This window comes from Ptychodera flava, chromosome 11 (assembly GCF_041260155.1).
Source record: "Ptychodera flava strain L36383 chromosome 11, AS_Pfla_20210202, whole genome shotgun sequence".
NCBI lineage: Eukaryota > Metazoa > Hemichordata > Enteropneusta > Ptychoderidae > Ptychodera > Ptychodera flava.
Window position 1 is genome coordinate 23,728,362 of NC_091938.1, and position 18,095 is coordinate 23,746,456.

General features: G+C 37.8%; 1 protein-coding gene across 6 annotated transcripts in view; it reads right to left on the reverse strand.

The window, feature by feature from the left end:
- The window catches only part of LOC139143870 (collagen alpha-1(I) chain-like), a 115,544-nt gene that overhangs the window by 22,074 nt on the left and 75,375 nt on the right, over nt 1–18,095 (reverse strand). For all 6 annotated transcript variants that reach the window (XM_070714458.1, XM_070714459.1, XM_070714457.1 and 3 more), the window contains 17 exons: nt 16,838–16,988; nt 15,990–16,031; nt 12,124–12,266; nt 11,799–11,906; nt 11,276–11,302; nt 10,261–10,323; nt 8,475–8,576; nt 7,524–7,835; nt 6,473–6,544; nt 5,974–6,018; nt 4,755–4,907; nt 3,603–3,647; nt 2,970–3,122; nt 2,134–2,169; nt 1,362–1,397; nt 800–850; nt 244–393 (listed from right to left, as the gene is read on the reverse strand). In XM_070714458.1, the coding sequence (XP_070570559.1) occupies nt 244–393; nt 800–850; nt 1,362–1,397; nt 2,134–2,169; nt 2,970–3,122; nt 3,603–3,647; nt 4,755–4,907; nt 5,974–6,018; nt 6,473–6,544; nt 7,524–7,835; nt 8,475–8,576; nt 10,261–10,323; nt 11,276–11,302; nt 11,799–11,906; nt 12,124–12,266; nt 15,990–16,031; nt 16,838–16,988 (1,689 nt within the window). The remainder of the gene's footprint in view (nt 1–243; nt 394–799; nt 851–1,361; nt 1,398–2,133; nt 2,170–2,969; nt 3,123–3,602; nt 3,648–4,754; nt 4,908–5,973; nt 6,019–6,472; nt 6,545–7,523; nt 7,836–8,474; nt 8,577–10,260; nt 10,324–11,275; nt 11,303–11,798; nt 11,907–12,123; nt 12,267–15,989; nt 16,032–16,837; nt 16,989–18,095) is intronic.

Sequence of the window (18,095 nt, forward strand, 5' to 3'; positions counted from 1 at the left end):
CTAGCGGCTCCCAAGGAAATCACTTTTAAAGTTCATGTCTGAAAGTTTGTGTCGACTAATCGTCACTTTCTCAAATTTTTTGCTAGTTTTGCTCTGTATTCTCACTGTTACAGCAACACATCAATTATGTCGCGATAGCATTTGAAACCTGACCAATCACCACACACAGATGACTCGATCAAACTACACACATTACTAAACGCCACCGTGCTACATCCTCGGAGGTTATATGTGTCAACTTACAAAACCAGGAATTCCTGGTACCCCTGGTCTCCCTGGTATTCCGATTGGCCCTGGCGGTCCAGGTGGGCCGGGGGGTCCAGGCGGCAGAGCGCCAGGTGGATCAATGATGGGAGAAGTGCACTGAGCTGGTAAGCATACACCATCCTCTCCCTGTGAAAAATAATATAGAAACATCATGTTGTGGCTTTACCTACCAAGTTCATATTTCACTATCAGATCAAGTAGGCTAAAACTAGTGAAGCTAAACATGTCCTATATGGTGCATTTTAACAAAGACTTGAAGATTTGAAGGTCCCTGAAGACAGAGATACTGTAAACATGATTTTCACAGGCTTGTCAATTTTTGGGGGATTTTTGCTGAAATTTTGATAAAGTGTGGCTAATGAAATGCAATATACATTTGGTCAAAAATTATCAAAAAATTTCAGAAAAATTCATAAAAGTTAGTAAAACTTTGCACTAAAATTTTGGTGGGAAAAATTACAGCACTCAAAGGGTTAAGCAGTATTTCATCCTAGATCTGTAAGAACACTACATTCAATAAACATGTACTTGCCTTTAACCCCGGTACTCCAGGCAAACCAGGCAAGCCTCTGATACCAATGCCCTGCAAAAAAATGTTTTTGCAATTAGTATCAACAGTGCTGTACATTCTGTATGACTACAGGTGATATTAAAGTGGTAAAAATAAATTGTCAAAAAAATTTAAATCAAAACCTTAGTATCAACACAGAGCTGTATATAGGGGACGTTTTTTTTGTGACTTTGGCTACTTTAGCACATTTTTCTTTTTGGTGAGTTGTCATGGCAACAGCAAATGTTGACAGGAAAAAACCAGACATCACTGACAACTTGGCTGTAAGTCTTGAACCAGACTACATCAGTGTTTCATCTGGAGAGGGGGATGGGAATTCCCCCCTGTTGACATGTTGGCACCCCCAAGTAATTTGTCAAGGGGGCACCAGCGCCCCCCATGAAATGGTGCCAGTCACCTTAGAGATACAAGTAGAACACATGAACTGGTGAAATCCCCCTAAATTTTCTGGTACAGGTGGAAAATCCCCCCGTTGATACCATCCTGGATGAAACACTGTTACAGGAAACAGCATTGCACTTACCTGCTCTCCAGTGGGTCCCTGTTCTCCTTTGTCACCCTGTAAAACAATACACATTCCTTGATTTATTCTTGATTCAAAGAGAAATTAGGAAGTGTACATGGCAAAGGTGGAGATTCAGGGTTCAGGGAAGTAGAAAATTTTGGTTACAGGTGGCAAAAAATAAAATTACAGGCGGTTACAAGTAGTGTATGTGCTCATACATTTTGTGCAAAGTGTCCTGATTTTTCACTAAAACTCAATTTTCACAGCCGGCAAATTTTAGCTGACAGCCGGTTGTTTTTGCCAGCTGCCGGCTATTTTCTACATTCTTGGGATCAGGGAAGTACACTGATTCAATGCGATGACTTGCCAAGTCATCACAACAAATTTAAAATAGTGTAACAGTACTTCTTGTTGTTTCTTGACTTGCTTCAGATCAAACCAAAAGATGTGTAGATCAACAGTAAGTTACATCTTGAAACAGAATGGGTACTTTTCTTAATAGCCAGCCTGACTTTACAAATTAATCTGCTTGTACAGCAATGACCTTGTCTTTTTTGGGCGGTAGTCACATAAAAATGGCAATATTTTCATTGGGAAAGTGAAACTTTTCCCCTTTCTAAACAATCTATGTGTCACTGAATGGAACGATCTATGTATCACTGAACGGATTTTTCAATGGAAATTTAGTATGCACTGATAATGAAAAATCGGTAAAGAGGACAAACACATGTAGCCAATTGTTGAGACGGGGCATAGCCAGACTGGGAAATGTTGAATTTTCATTTCATACCTTGAATCCCTGTGGTCCCTGGGCTCCTTGGAAACCCTGAAACAATGGAAGAAAATCAAATTTATTCTCTCTTGCACTTCAAAAGCTAACCCACATCAATCAATCAATAGTGTTTGAGTACTACAAACTACAATAGTTACTCCTCAAATTATGATGGTCTATCCCATCTACATCAGATGCGCTGATAGGTGCATGGTCATTTGACGAAATGATTTAGGTTTTGTGTTGGGTAATTAGCATTCATTGACCATAAATAAAGTGCACATCCCTATGGGAACATACCCTTTGCTTATAACTAAATATAACAGCAGCTTCATATTTTTTCTACACTCCCCTCCTCTATTTCCCTGTACATAGGTTCCAACACTTCAACAAAACAATGGGGAGGCTACCACAAAATAGTGTTGGTAATCTAGACAATACTGTATGGAACAAAATGTGCAATCTCCGTCATCTACATCCACTTAGTCTTGCCCAATGACAATACGATACATACATGTACTAATTCACTAACATTCACACTTGGAACACATCGTAGAGGCAATGCAACTCATACAATTTTGTTCATTCTGTAAATGTTCACTGGTGATACCGACTAAATTCTTAATAGCCCGGGTAGTTTTCAAATGTCATCCATAAAATGGACATGTGGTCAGTAATATTCCTATTGAATAAAACTGAGCAAAGAAACTTACAGTTGCTTATGTCCGGTGATGCAATGAGATCTCTCATAGAATTGCATTGTGCTAGAAAGATACCATCACCAAGCCCAGTAACTATGCAGACTCTACATGGAATCTAGCACCTAATGTCCGTGAAACACCTAGTAGACTTACCCTTTCACCTTGTGTTCCATTAAAACCATGTGGTCCCTGCTGTCCAGGTGGTCCTTCTGGTCCAGGTGGTCCTGTTAATCCAATAGGTCCAGGTGCTCCAGGAGCACCAGGTGCTCCAGGAACCCCGGGCAATCCTGTATCACCTTTCTTGTCCTATAAACAAAGTGTTGCACTGTTGATTAGCTAATGAATAATCAGGAAGCAATAACTCAGAATAAAGAAAATCTAAGTTTTATGTTGTGAAGTTCGTGTGTTTAGTAGTTTAAACCTGGAATTCAAACGGACCAAGATACATACAAAACCATGTGCACAAATGGGTATATATATCCATACGCATTTGTACCCATCGGTTTGATTGTAATGCCATCACATGATGTTTTGTGCATACAGAGTATGTAGAACACATCACATCCTTTTAACTCTGGAGTAGATCCAGAAATGAAGGCTCTGAGCAAAGCTGTATACGATATGCAAAATTTGTCCTCCATTCTATGGAACAATTTGAAATCCAGGATACAAAGGTAAATATCGCAACACTACAGTCAGTGCATAGGATGTAGTTGATGTGTCTGTTGTATGACATCATAATGAAGTCCTGTGATCTGGCCATTCAGAGTTTAAAGGTCATCTTACCTTCAAGAATGAACCATCCCCACTGCCTTCTTCCTCCTCAACTGGCTGAAACAAAAACAAATGTAACGATTTAGGAAAGATTTAAAATTTTTCCCTCTGTACAGCAAGCAAACCCGCTTTGGAACAATAATAACAGTTTCGTGTCTTGACAGCAATGAAGTGTGACAACAGTTGGCAGTGCATCTTTTGCAAAGTAACAGCTCCAGAAGAAAGAAATGATACACAGAGTAGACAATAACTTCTATACTTTCCTTGGCCAGGGATATATTTCTGTTCAAAAGGGAAGGATATCTTGCATCAAGGCCGTCTTGTTTTTACTTACTCTGATTCTTATCAAAAATACACATACCAAGCAAAATCTTTCTTACCAATTTTGAAAATACCTTTAACCCTTTGAGTGCCCAAGTCAATTTTTGTTGCCTGTACAAAATATAACCCACACAATTCTTTTTTTTCCGAGCCAGATATTCTTTTTCAAGATTTTTCCCAAAATTTTGATAAAACCTGTAGCTAGTTAAAAATTATGTCTATTTGGTTAAAAATTTAAAAGAAAATTACAGGAAAATCCACAAAAATTGGTAAATGTTGGACTAAAATTTTGTTGAGAAAAATTACAGCACTCAAAGGGGTTAAACATGAACAAAAGAAAACGTATATGGAAATGAGAATGACTGCCTCATCTTTGCATTCTTTATTCTGTTGCAGTGTCATTATAGTATTTGCATATTTATCATTGTATCTGACTGTTCATTTAGGAGTTTGCTGTGAAAGATTACCAGTGTTTTCTCTGAATGTTCACTGAAAGGGGCAATTTTTGCCCCATTCATCAAAATTAGGGGGCAGACTTGACATTAGAGGGGGCAGAAACAACAGCAAAATCACAGGTCACTACAGTGAACTTGGGTCACCATCATATGGGCGTATTTAATTGCTGTGTTTTGTGCACAATTTTCGTGCTGTCCGTATCTTTTAAAGGGCAGAAAATGGCTCAAAATGTGCAATTTGTACAATTGCACAGTCAAGTGAAAACCATTATTAATTTTATTGTTGCTGTTGTTGTTGACCTTATCTGAGTGTCTTCCTGTGTCTGCAAAGCAAAATTGCTATTGACATATAAATGAATACTGTAACATTGCACTTTGCAATACATACCACAGACACAGATGGTCCTGGCGGACCCGGTGGCCCTGGTGGTCCTGCTGGTCCTACTGGGCCTGCTGGTCCGATGGGGCCAATGGCTCCTGGCAGTCCTGGTTCACCTGCAAAGCCAGGTTGGCCTGGCACGCCATCTGCTCCTGGCTCTCCCTGTAAATATCAAAAAATACCGCAATTATACGGTGTCGCTCAAATTTGATCAGAATTAGTACATACCAGTATGGGTACCAAAGATCAACAATAAATGTTGTTTCTATCTGGTCAGTGCAGGAAAATTCTACATTGATGTTATGACAATGATTTCTGCACAGTACAACCAGAAAAACAACAAGAAATACTTAAACCAGAAAAACAAGAATGACAAAAGTAATTAAGGTCTGAAACTTTAGGTACTGGAGGTCCACTTTAGCAACATGCATAGCAGAAAAGGAGCTGGCCCCCCTTAGTTTGACCATAGACGGTCTTGTTCCCCTCTACTGACAATCTTCCTCCCCTCTACTGCATATGGTTTGAGCAGGTCTGTTAATATGTAACAGTTCAATGACAATGACAGGAAATGACTCAAGTCAGTGGAGTAAGCCTGTTTCAAGCCTGTTTCAGAATTTCACTTTTTCTTACCTCATTTGCACATTTTTGACACTGACGTGTTCATTTGAACAAATTCACATCTAAACCCCTACATCTACCTGTACACCAAATACTGAGACGGTAGCTTTGGCGGTATGGGAGCCTTTGTGTGTGACGGACATACATCCGCACATACCCACAAATATACAGACACAGACGCCACTTAGACTCATCATATAAGCTCTTTTTGGTATTTATATATAAAACCAAATATGAGCTAAAAAACGGTGATTGTTGTCTTTTCTAAATTATGAGACCAGCAGTCAATTTTCAACTACTGTACTTCACAGCTTTCATGGACTCAAACAAACAGGCTGTATTTGGAGTAATTCAAAACATGAATAGTAAGTCACTCTTCAGAGCATTAACATGTGGCATGCACATGACTTTCTGCATAAACCATTAACTGAAGCAATTCCACTGATGCCTGTGGACTCCTAAATATTTGCGAGGACCAATATCTCAATATATGTACACAGAGAAAATACCAGTTTTCTTGTTTCAGTTTCATCTTCTTAACTTTTTGATTTTGTTGAATAGTTCTATAATAGCACAGCAAAATATGACTTGCATTAAGCTATAATCTTACCTTGGCACCTGGTTCACCTTCAAATCCTGGGCTTCCACCCAAACCCTGAAATCAATAAATATCAACCAAATGACAAAGAGATTCAGACACCATTCACGTCATCGATATATTGTCAGAAAAAAATTTGAATCTGACAAAATTATGTCCTCAAAATTTATCAAGATTGCTGACTACTGCAATGCACTGAGTATGACCATAACCTTTTACATGCAAAGCATCACTGGTTTGGTTGCCGTAGATTGTTCACAATGGTATTGAGAACGGATATGAAGATTGCTATGCTGAGAGTAAAACAAATGATATTATAACAGCATCAATATAAACATCTTCCTTGCAGCCACACAACTGTTCTTATATACAGAAAGCAGCAGTTAACTGGTCTCATGGAAATAATAAATATCAACTGCATAAATTCAAATTACTCAACTTTTGAAGTGACTACATGTAAATTAGTTTTATGACAGATTAAAGAATGATCTGAGAATGAAGTGACCCTTACCCTTTCACCTTTTGGACCAACTGGACCTTGAATACCAGGGGGTCCAGAGACGCCAGGAGTACCAGCTGCACCCTGGATATAAATAAATAAAGAGAGATAGGAAATGTATGAGGATGAGAGCCGTCTGCAAATCTCAGCCTTCACTTCATAATCACATTCATTGAAGAAGAAGGGTTGCTTGTTGATATTTAGCATAGCTCCCCTGCATGGTCAAAATGCCCATAAACTGCAGAAAAAGTTTTTGCCATTTTGCGTCCACACAATGAATAGAATTTGTACCGCTTAGTATGGACACTGACCAAAACAACAACAACTCCTATAACAGAAGCATTTTTCGATATTTTTCACCTGAACAGCGAAACTCTGCACAGCTACATAAGCAAATCAACTGTAAAAACTTAATAGCACACTGTTGATGTAACAGCAGCACTGAGCACATTGGAGACATGCAGAAAAGAAAATCTGACATTAAATTCTTTGGCAGAGTATGTCTCTGTGTGTAAGACATGATTTAACACCAAATACATTAATAATCTGGTGGGCAAACTTACATTAAGGTATACTTCCACTGCAGCAGTTTTTGTTGGAAAATTAATTGAAAGATTATGTTGAAGATTTCAAAAAGTATACTTTTATGGAATTAAATCCATGGAAATATGCCACAGAAGAATCTATATATTTGTTTTCATCCTGTGGCTTTCATAGATTTTATCTCTTTGGCGATAGATTATCTGCAGCACTTCAAATTTAATACAGATTGCTCTACGTTTAACGAGAAATCATCATTCAAAATGAGCACTCATATATTTCTTTACTTCTGTGACAGTATTTTACTCAAAATTTTCAAAATAGCCATCAAATCGCAGATTATACAGGAGGAAGACTTTGTGCTCCTTTGCAATATACTCAAATGATAACCTGACATTTCATACAATGCATTAGTACACACAAATTATATTTGTACAACTGCATTTGAAATCATGACACTTCTGACTTTTGATTGTTATCCCCTTTCAAGTGCAAACTAAGATATCAAAACACTATCACCAACCTGTTGTCCTGGTAAACCTTGGGCTCCATCAGTACCATTTCTTCCAGCAGGTCCCGGTGGACCAACCACAGTCACTATTTCCGCATCTTTGCCGGGTACTCCCTGTTCGCCTTTGGGACCAGGCAAACCCTGTTCTCCGGGCCTTCCACGACTTCCTGGTGGGCCTGGGAATCCTGGAATTCCGGCAGCACCAGCTGGTCCAGGTGGGCCAGCTTGGCCAGGTTCGCCAGCAGGTCCTGGTACACCTTGTACACCAGGTGGTCCTGGTCGTCCAATCGGTCCTTCAGCTCCTTCTGGACCCTCTGGACCTGGCTGAAAACATAATAATTAAATAAAGAATTATATACCAATCATGATCCCAATAATGATAGGTTAGATTTTCATGACAATTTCAATATTGGGGTATTTTGTGCACTGCATTTTGTGCATTTTATAAAATGCTATGACATCATCTCTCTCAAGTATAATAATGCAAACAATTTGTTGCATTGTTCAAAATCGTGCAGCATCATTTGAAAACAAAGCTTTTTTACATGCTGTTCATGACCGTTATGAACAGCTTGGCAGATATTGTTAACTGCTAATATTCATTAAACAGGAGATACTTCGGCTGTCTGACGAAAAATAAGAAGGAATGGAAAATGAGCTCCTTGAGCAGTGAAATAACTGTGTACAAAGATTAAGCACACTTTTAATAAGAATCATGCATGCAAATTTGTATGTGTAGGAAAGCAATAAAGATGATTAAAAAATAAGGTTTATACCTACTGTTGTCAATACATATTCACACAATATGTACTGTTGTCACTATGTATTCACACACTATATGTACAGTTGTAAATGCTTATTTACACAACTAATTTTCAAAATGCAGAGCAAATCGACTGATGTATTGAATGATTTAAAACATTTCCTGTCAGGTGATCTGGTACAGAATCTATTGACACTCACAAAGAATGATCCATCGCCAGAGCCCTCCTCCTCATCTTCTCCAGGTGGTCCTGGTGGACCAGGTGGGCCGGGCTGTCCAGGTCTTCCAATGCCAGTGTCTCCCTAATAAGGAATATGGAAACTATTCTGTCAGGCTCAAGGTCAACTATGTTTATATATATGTGCCATGATCACTCTATTCTCAGATTGAATGGGAGGGTGGGGGGTGGGGGAGGGAGGGGGAAAATGTAAGCATTTTCCCTCTGGATTGTTTTTAAGCCTCCAACACACCTTCAAGTTACAAGAATTCGAAGGAGATTTCCAAAAAATTAGTCCAAAGTTACAGTTATTAGATCTCTTTCTAAATTAACAAAGATGGTAGGACAAAAAGAAAGTTACAAAGAATCTTTAAACAAGTCATCGTTGATGACACAGTCCCCACTTGTTAATGGGTACTTTGATTACAGGTCCTCAGAGAGGATAGAGTCCTCTTCATTAGGTCTGTGATAAAAATACTTATGAATAAATTCGCTTGATACATGTCTGAGTTATGGTTCAGGACATGAAAAACTCGTAATAAAATGGCTACACGGCGGCCATTTTTGATTGCATAACAAAACAAATTACCATGCATATGTATGACATTGGTAAATCTCCTTGTACCAACTTTGAATAAATTCGCTTGATACATGTCTGAGTTATGGTTCCGGACATGAAAAAAACGTAACAAAATGGCCTAACGGCAGCTATGTTGGATCGAATCACAAAACAAATCAATGTGCATGTGTATGACAGAGGTCAATGTCCTTGTACCAACTTTGAATAAAATCGGTTAAAACATGTCTGAGTTATGGCACTGTATATGAAAATATTGTAATAAAATGGCCGCCTGGCGGCCATTTTGGATCGTATCACAAAACAAATCGACGTGCATCTGTATGACATATGAAGTAATCCTTGTACCAACTTTGAATAAAATCGGTTAAAACATGTCTGAGTTATGGCACTGTATATGAAAATATTGTAATAAAATGGCCGCCTGGCGGCCATATTGGATCATATCACAAAACAAATTGATGTGCATATCTATGACATTGGTCAATGTCCTTGTACCAACTTTGAATAAAATCGGTTGAAACATGTCTGAGTTATGGCTCTGTACATAAAAAAATCGTAATAAAATGGCCGCCTGGCGGCCATATTGGATCGTATCACAAAACAAATCGACGTGCATCTGTATGACATATGAAGTAATCCTTGTACAAAGTTTGAATGAAATCGCTTCTTGCATCTCTGAGATATCTGCGTGAACGGACGGACGCACGCACACACGCACGCACGGACGCACACACGCACGGACATGACCAAACCTATAAGTCCCCCCGGACGGTGTCCGTGGGGACTAACAATCACCTAGGTCTCTCTGTATGAGACACGCTAATTGTTCATTGTTTGTGAATCACTTGTTTGTAAGTATTTAATTAAATTTATTAAATGTTTCAAAACTTGAAAAATAAAATTTGTTAACAAGACTGTGGTAAAAAGACTTTGAAATTTTGCCACGGAGGACCATGAATAGTCTTCACGGTAAATATACTAAGTTGCAAAGAAACTAATTTGACATAATGATGTACACCAACATCTGAAATTCAAAACTAAGATCTCTATCTATGTAAAGGTTAAGGGGGTACTTTACTCGAAAATTACCGCCTTGAAAAATCAAGGACGATGGAAAAATGAGCTTGAACTTGGACACACGTCTTGATACACAGGTTACTCCTGGCAAAACACTGACAGAGAACCTTACCTTGTCTCCCTTGGGACCTTGTATACCAGGTGGTCCTTCAATGCCAGGTTTACCAGTGGGACCCTGGAAATTAGGAAAAGAACATGAAACTTCAAGAAACACATCTTTCCTTCATCTTGTATACAGTATTTGGTTTGACAAACATTTAAAGGTATGTACAGTTCATACAGTCAATATTGGAAGATTTTCACAGGATGACAGAAGTGATCTTGCAACTGAAGCTTGATCTGTGTACACTCTTGCGGTTTTTACTTCATTTTTCTTACATACTCAGCAATCTCAGTTACAATACGTATGATGGCAAAATCCATAGCAAAGTAAGACAAATAGCATTGACTTTTGCTGAAACCAATGACAGCGCTCATAGTTGTAACACAATGGAGGAAAACTCATGGAAGATGGTGTGATTTCTATTAAGCCACTTAAAGAAAATTGTTTGTTTGAAAAAAAGAAACAGGCAAATAACACAAGAGTATTAACATAAGCTAAATTTTAATGGTTTTTTTTTGAAAAATATTTTTATTTGTAATAGTGTTAATATTGTTTGCTTTCTGTAGTTTCTCTGAAAACCTATCAGCATACAGACGCAAAAAAAGAATTTTACTTAAAGTGCCTTACTAGCAACTTTTGATATCTTTTCCATCTTTTCCATCATCAAGCATTAAGTAAATTAAAAGACGTCAACTTTTCCTAAAACTTTCCGTATGGAAACTTTGAATATTTCCTTTTGAAATCAAGAATAAAAATCGGGTCTTTGTGTAAAATCTGGCACTGGAGAATCAAATTACCCAATATTTACAGACTCTTGAAATTCAAAATGGCCGCAATATCTGTGTTGACTCTGTTGGGGAATACAATTTTCGACTTTCAAAAAAAACTAAGATGTTGAAAATTTTTCTGACTCCAAGAGCTTCAAAATGAGATGAGAGATTAGAAAACAATTGTAAGGTTTGAAAGTAGGAACATCTGTCCCACAGGCACATTCTACCTTAACCAAAAGAACAAAACTACTTACTGGTTTGCCTGCTGCTCCACTTTCTCCCTAAAAAAGAAAAATTGTTATTCATTTACATACTGTCAATCATTCGAATAATGGTAGCGACCTACTTTTGGAACCTTGGTGTTCCTATAAAACTTTGTTGGAAAAAAATCTGAAAAGAGTCAACATTTTTATCTTGGGTGTCATTTGAAAAGATGACTTTGAACCATCCAGCAAAAAATTTTTCACAAACTAAGACATTTTCACTGCACACAGAAAAAGGTAAAGCATGCACACTAAATTATAGCTTGCTCTGTTATATTCAAATAGCTGCACCATGGTTTTGAAATTGCACTTGCCCCTGATAAACATCACCTTGTAACAAAAGGCAACGTGTTTTACCCTGTACAACTGTAAACCTAACATCACATGATAGAGAACAAGGTACAACAAGAATATGTTTGTCATATTAAATATTATTACACATTTTTATGACACTCTCTTTGTTCTATGCAAGTGGAACATTTGACCAAATGAGACACAAAATTTTGTCCCTTACCTTCTCTCCCTTTGGCCCAGGCACACTCAAGAATCCTTCCTCATCAGGTTCAGATGCAGTTTCACCAGGCGGGCCTGGAGGACCAGGAATGCCAACACCAGGTGGTCCCTATAATTATATGTAAATGAGAGGGGGGATTAGAAACGGTAAACCATCTGGGTTCATCTGAAGAATAAGCATGGTGAGAAAGATAGCTAACAGTTTGTTTGTTTTTTCTTTCCCAATCAAAAAATTTCTAAAGTTGTTTGTTGTTGAGACAAATCCAGCAAAACATACAGGCCATGATATTCCTTGGAAAAATATTCCTTGGAAAATGGGGACTTGCCTGGTCTCCTTTGGCTCCGGCTGTACCTTGATCTCCTGGTTCTCCCTTTGCACCTGACTCTCCTTTAGGTCCCGGTGGTCCTGCTACTCCTGGCAAACCTTCCCTGCCTTCCGGACCGGGCAATCCAGGCTCTCCTTGCTCACCTGAGGATAAGTTGAATTGTGACATTTGAACATCAGGGAATCAGTAAATAAAATCAATGTGAAAGTGAAAATGTTTTGCTGGGATAATGTTTTCATTCTGGATACAAAGTACCAATAAGCTAAGATAAAGTACAGAATCAATATGCTCAAAGTCACTTAAAATTCAAGGACTTTTCAGGACTTTTTCAGCAATTTTCAAGGACTTTTTGAGGGTCAACATATCATTTTCAAATATATCACTGCAATTAGCATGTTTTTAAATTATCTAAAAAGACATCCTATGCATAGTAAATATTGGGAAAAATTTGAATCGCCGCATCTAAAATAAGTGAATTGACAGACTTAGCTAAATAAGCTGCGAAAGACTGCTTAGCTAAGAATACATGTTTTACAATAGTCAATAAGTTTTACTATGATAATTGGATATCTAGCAGAGGGATATTTAAATACAAGGAGTTGATTATACCTCTTTAATCTTGTTGTACCCTATCATACATCATTAACGATCAAACCAAAAGTAAACTCCCCGTCCATTTGCATAACTGGATATTGACAACGCTGGAATTTACTACAGCCAATCACGTTAACAAATCAGGGTTTTGACCTCACTGTGCTATTAGTTTTACCCAGAAAGCCATTCAACTTTCTAATCATTTGCCAACAAACTTTTGACATGCAGTGATATTCATAGATAGCTATCTCTACAAATGAAAAATTGCCTTGACTTTCATTTACACCAACACTACAAAATTACATGAATACCATGCAACGGCTTCACACAAGCAAGCACACTTTTGAGCCTCACTTCAGAAAAAATACAGATGCCATAAACTTCCTTATACACCTGTGCTGTTTTTTATGGCAAGTAATAAAATTAAATGGCTAAGTTATATCATTGCATTATGCTAGGAATTCCTAATGTGTTGGCTAACCACTATCTAAATGTTGTAAAGTATTTCAGATAGCAGGTTTTCAACCTTTATGTAATTTCAGCCCATTAGGGTAACTAATAATACACAATGTACCACAGGTATGTTATACAAAGAACGCCTATTGAGAATGCTCTCTTGTCTTACACAACAATTTTGATGCTCCAAATTGGAAATCACTACAATACAATCCAGAAGTGGGACTCACATGATAAAAGCTCATTTGCTGCACCAGGGTTCAAAATTTTCTCAATGCTTCTTCTCAAAGAGTGTCTGCACGAACAATGCTTTGACCGAAAGCGATTTACCCAAGCCATGGCTTGCAGACAAGAAGCATTATTGTCTGGGTTAGGTTTTTACCTTATCTACTTTATTATTTATATTGTGTGGAATAATCGGCCAATTTTCCAGCCAAAAGACCCCTTTCTCAGAGAGAACCCTATCACCAGATGCTTGTACTAATATCTCCAAATCACCAAACAAGTTTGCAAAAAAGACCATTCGACCAGATAATACTTTGCGATCAAGTAATACTGGGAGAAATCATAAGCCCAAGCAAAGATGACAATTGTCAGAATTAGGCCAAAGACTTGGGGAAACAAACTTAGCCAAGCATAAAATTCTCTCAGACAAAATAATACATGAGAACAAACTCATAAGCCTCTCCTGTGAAGAGAATGTTCTACTTTAACCTGTTCAAATAGCCGGGTAAACTTCTTTAACTTTTATTGTAACTTTTTCTTTTAATGAAATTAGTGAGAACTGAAGAGTATTACTTAGTCGGATCAGTGCAAGAATTATGCAAAGAAAGACTGTCTGGTGAAGTGTGAAAAGAAAATAGAGCGAGGGGATACCAAGATAAGGCGGTGACGTGTGGAGTGTGAATATGCCCTGGACTTGACAAGATTTTCTTTTGTTTGCATGAATAGACACGCACTTAATCATGGTGATGGCAACAAATTAGGCCAAGAATGGAAGCAGCCAATCCATCAAAGAATGTACTTTTCTGTAGAGTTCATTGTGATCATCCAACCTGGGAATACACTGGAGAGTCTACGGCCTGGATTGTGGTTGCACATCCGGTGCCACTAAAGTGAAAGTCTCTCAGCTATGTCGGACAATTGAGATTCTCAGGAAAACCTGACGTCAGGGAATTTTGTATTAAACTGAACACGCGCAAAAAATCGTACCTCACAGGTAACCTCCAACTATACTTAAAATTTAAATAGGAAACCTTTGAAAACCGGCTCATAAATATTCATTTTCTTAATCATAATTTACAACAAGCGACATCACTACTTCTAACCTAACATGCGCGAATTTCGATTTGTATTTTCCCATGCAACTAAACCCACCAAACTGACGATAACCACACTGTGTCAATTGCATCCTGGAGATAAGTATTGTGTTTATCAAAAGACTGACATCTTAATATCGCATTTCAAAATAAGACACAGCTGTATAATCCCTTAAGGAAATGGAGTCTACACGTTTTAAACTGTCAATGGCAAAGGAGACATGTGAGTTTTAAATATAGTCAATCTCTGAATTATTTTGAACTAATTGTATAAAATTGACATTTTTAGGAACTGCTTCGCATAAACATTACATACAATGTCTTTAAAGGGGAAGTTCACCAAGGCCGACTTTTACATATGTGTTAGCTTTGGGGTGGCTTATTCCAGAAAAGCCATTTTTGCCATTTATAACTTGCATGATTTTTTACAAAAACAAACAAAAATAGTGCCCGAAGTTGCAGTTTACGGTAGTGTATTTAGAAACATGGGGAAAAGTGCCAAGCTTGGCGCTTTGATCACGTGATATGGCAGGGACCATCTTCTGATAGGTATGGCATTGCTCACTCACTCACGTATTCACTGTTCACACCAGGCTGTGCGTATTTGCGTAACATAAACAACAGTTACACAAATATGCAGCCTGGTGTGAACAAGAATGACAATCAAAAGATGGTCCCTGCCATTTCACATGATGAAAGTGCCAAACTTAGGGTTTTTCCATGATTCGAAATACATTGCCCTTAACTTTGTTTTTGTAAAAAATTTGTGCGAGTTATAAATGGCGAAAATGACTTTTTTGGAATAAGCGACACCAAAGTTGGCACATCTGTAAAAATCAACCTTGGTGAACTTCCCCTTTAAGTACAGTGTATTCAATTGTTTGCTATATTCATGCTGTGTTTTTATACAGGAAACTGAAAGACAATTTTCAATCAGTTATTCAAATGCAAATTAAAGGGCTAGTAGCTGTAACTCTTGATGATTTTTTTCTTACTATTTTTGTTTTAAAAGTCAACCACAGTTTCTTGTTCTACTCCCTACAGCATGTTGAAATACACTGTATTCAGTTTGTCTAATCAGTCTGTACATGTGTAGACTACATTGTTATTGTTGACAAGTGAATTCTGGTCTGGACTAGAATTCCAATTTAAACAACAACATTGAATTTTACACGTATAGATATATATTAAGATGATATAAAAGTTAAAACAATTATTTTTTCAACAATCATGCTTTAAGGAGTAGAATAATAAAGAAAACAAAAATAGTGAAAATATCATAAAAAGTTGCAGATACCAAACCTTTTAACATTGTGAGAGACAATGTTCCTGTCTTCTGTGCATTCAGGTCTCATAAAAATGAAGCAGTGACTCCTAAGAAACACTGGAATGTGGTATTTGTTCAGTGTGACCCACAACACCCTTGTTTTGCTTGACATACTTCTTGACCTTCTCAAAATTACATAATTCATGCATCGACAGGACAAAGTTGCTTACCTTTCTGTGGTTTTATAACCGGCGGTGACACACCTGGTGTACCTGGAATGGTGATAAAAAAACGACATCATTACAAATTTTATGTTAGAACATCTACCATGAGCTACATCTATGACTTCAAAATTAATCAGTGCTTGTGAATTTTCAACAACAGTACAGAGGAACTAAATCCTTCTACAAAGACAAAGTTGTCAAGCCCATTCCATCCCTATTCCCGTCCATTCAGATACAACCTGATCCATAGAAAACAGTACGCCACAACAAAAATTGGGGGTGATAGGTTTAAGCCCTGCCTTGAGATGGTATGACTGACTGACTTAAGGTAGTTTATGCCTCAAAATTGAAAAACTTCAACTATTGCTCAAACTTTCAGTAAAAGACATGTAAACCATTCCTTTTCAAAATCAAGAACACAAATCAAGGGTCACCTTGCAATATTTGGTACTAGAGAAAGAAATTTACACTTGAAATTCAAAATGGCTGCCAATTAAAATTGTTTATTTTGACTAATTTTTACAAAAATAACCAAGTGAATACTTAAGTTACTCTGTGTCCTTCGAAATTAGCCCCAAAAGTGATGGACCAAAAATGTAATGTAAAAGTTTGAGAATCTGAATGTGTCCCCAAGGAAAATTCTTAACACACAGGCAACCCAGTAACTTGCCCATCATTGTCAAAATATACCACACAATCACATTAAAAAGTCCCCAGTCAGGATGACATGATCTCTATGCTGTCTTTCATTTCAAAAGGACTGTCTATTTGAGTAGACACGGAGCCTACTGTTTGCTTTAGGGCAGTACTTTTATCTGCCATATGCTGTCATAAAAAGTCATAAAAATTATTACCTTGTTCTCCTTTCTCTCCCTTTTGGCCCTCGGGTGCCGGCTGACCGGCTTCACCCTTGTCTCCCCTTTCTCCGGTGTCCCCCTTCTCGCCCTTCTCTCCCGGTAATCCCGGTTCACCTGGTAATCCCGGTATACCTGGTGGACCAATGACCTGGAAGGAAATTCCAACACACAGGCTGAAAATAAATCTTAGACAAGCCACGACCTTACAGTCAGTGTGAATTCACAATTCATCTATTGTAGCTTTCTTTATAGCTGTACGAAGCCACAAAAATCAATGTCCATTGTGCTAACCTACTGTGCATGCTAGGAGATTCTTTTTTTGTCCAGATTATTTTTAGCTTTTAGAGCAGTATAATATGGGAGCACAGCATTATCAAATAGAAGTTTTCACAATGCCGTTCAAATCAACAATTTGCTGTAGTTTCTGTTCATCAAAACGCCGTGGAATGTGAAAAATATCCATCCATTCCACCATCTCATGTTGAAATGGTAAAATATAAAATCATAATGAACAAACATATTTGCGTGGTTCTTGTCAAAGAAACTCGAATAAAAGTGAATATGAGTAATGTCTTTCTGGAAAAATGTATGCACCAAATACCTCATATTACAATTAAAGCAATAAATTCAATTGCAAAATCTTCTGATTAACCTCTGTCTTACGATATACTAAGCAACACAGGCAGAAGCAAACAGTTGCTTCAAATCTGCACAGTCAACTTTTGACAAAGGTTAGCGATTGCAATGCGGGGATTGAAATATGCATCTGTCTATTTCAATACCGGGATTTGACAACCAGCAGCTTAAGTTTCCTCTCAAGCTTATTATAGGACATTCTTCCCATGTCTTCAATAGCCTGGCAGTAAGTCTTTATCACTACCGCCAATACTGAACTTTTCATTGCCCCCAAGAAGAGGTCTGCAATTTATTTCACTACTCAGTATGAAACTGTGATGGCTGTTATGAGACATCAACTCCACCATGCCTAAACTTTTTGCCATGCAAGATGCCATTGGCTAGCCAGTTTCGGAGTTTGATCTAAAAACACAAAATTTCACTTCCTTTCACAGTGAGTCATTAAATTCATGGTTGACGTACTTTCTTTAATGCAGCTCAAATGTTTTTTTAAAGAGTCACCTCAACGTTAAGTGCAACTGCACTTTTCTTGAGATATGCCTCAGGGTCTACCACTATAGACTACACAGTGGACGAACTGAAAGCATTGTAGATGGGTCCCTCCTTCCACACTCCACAC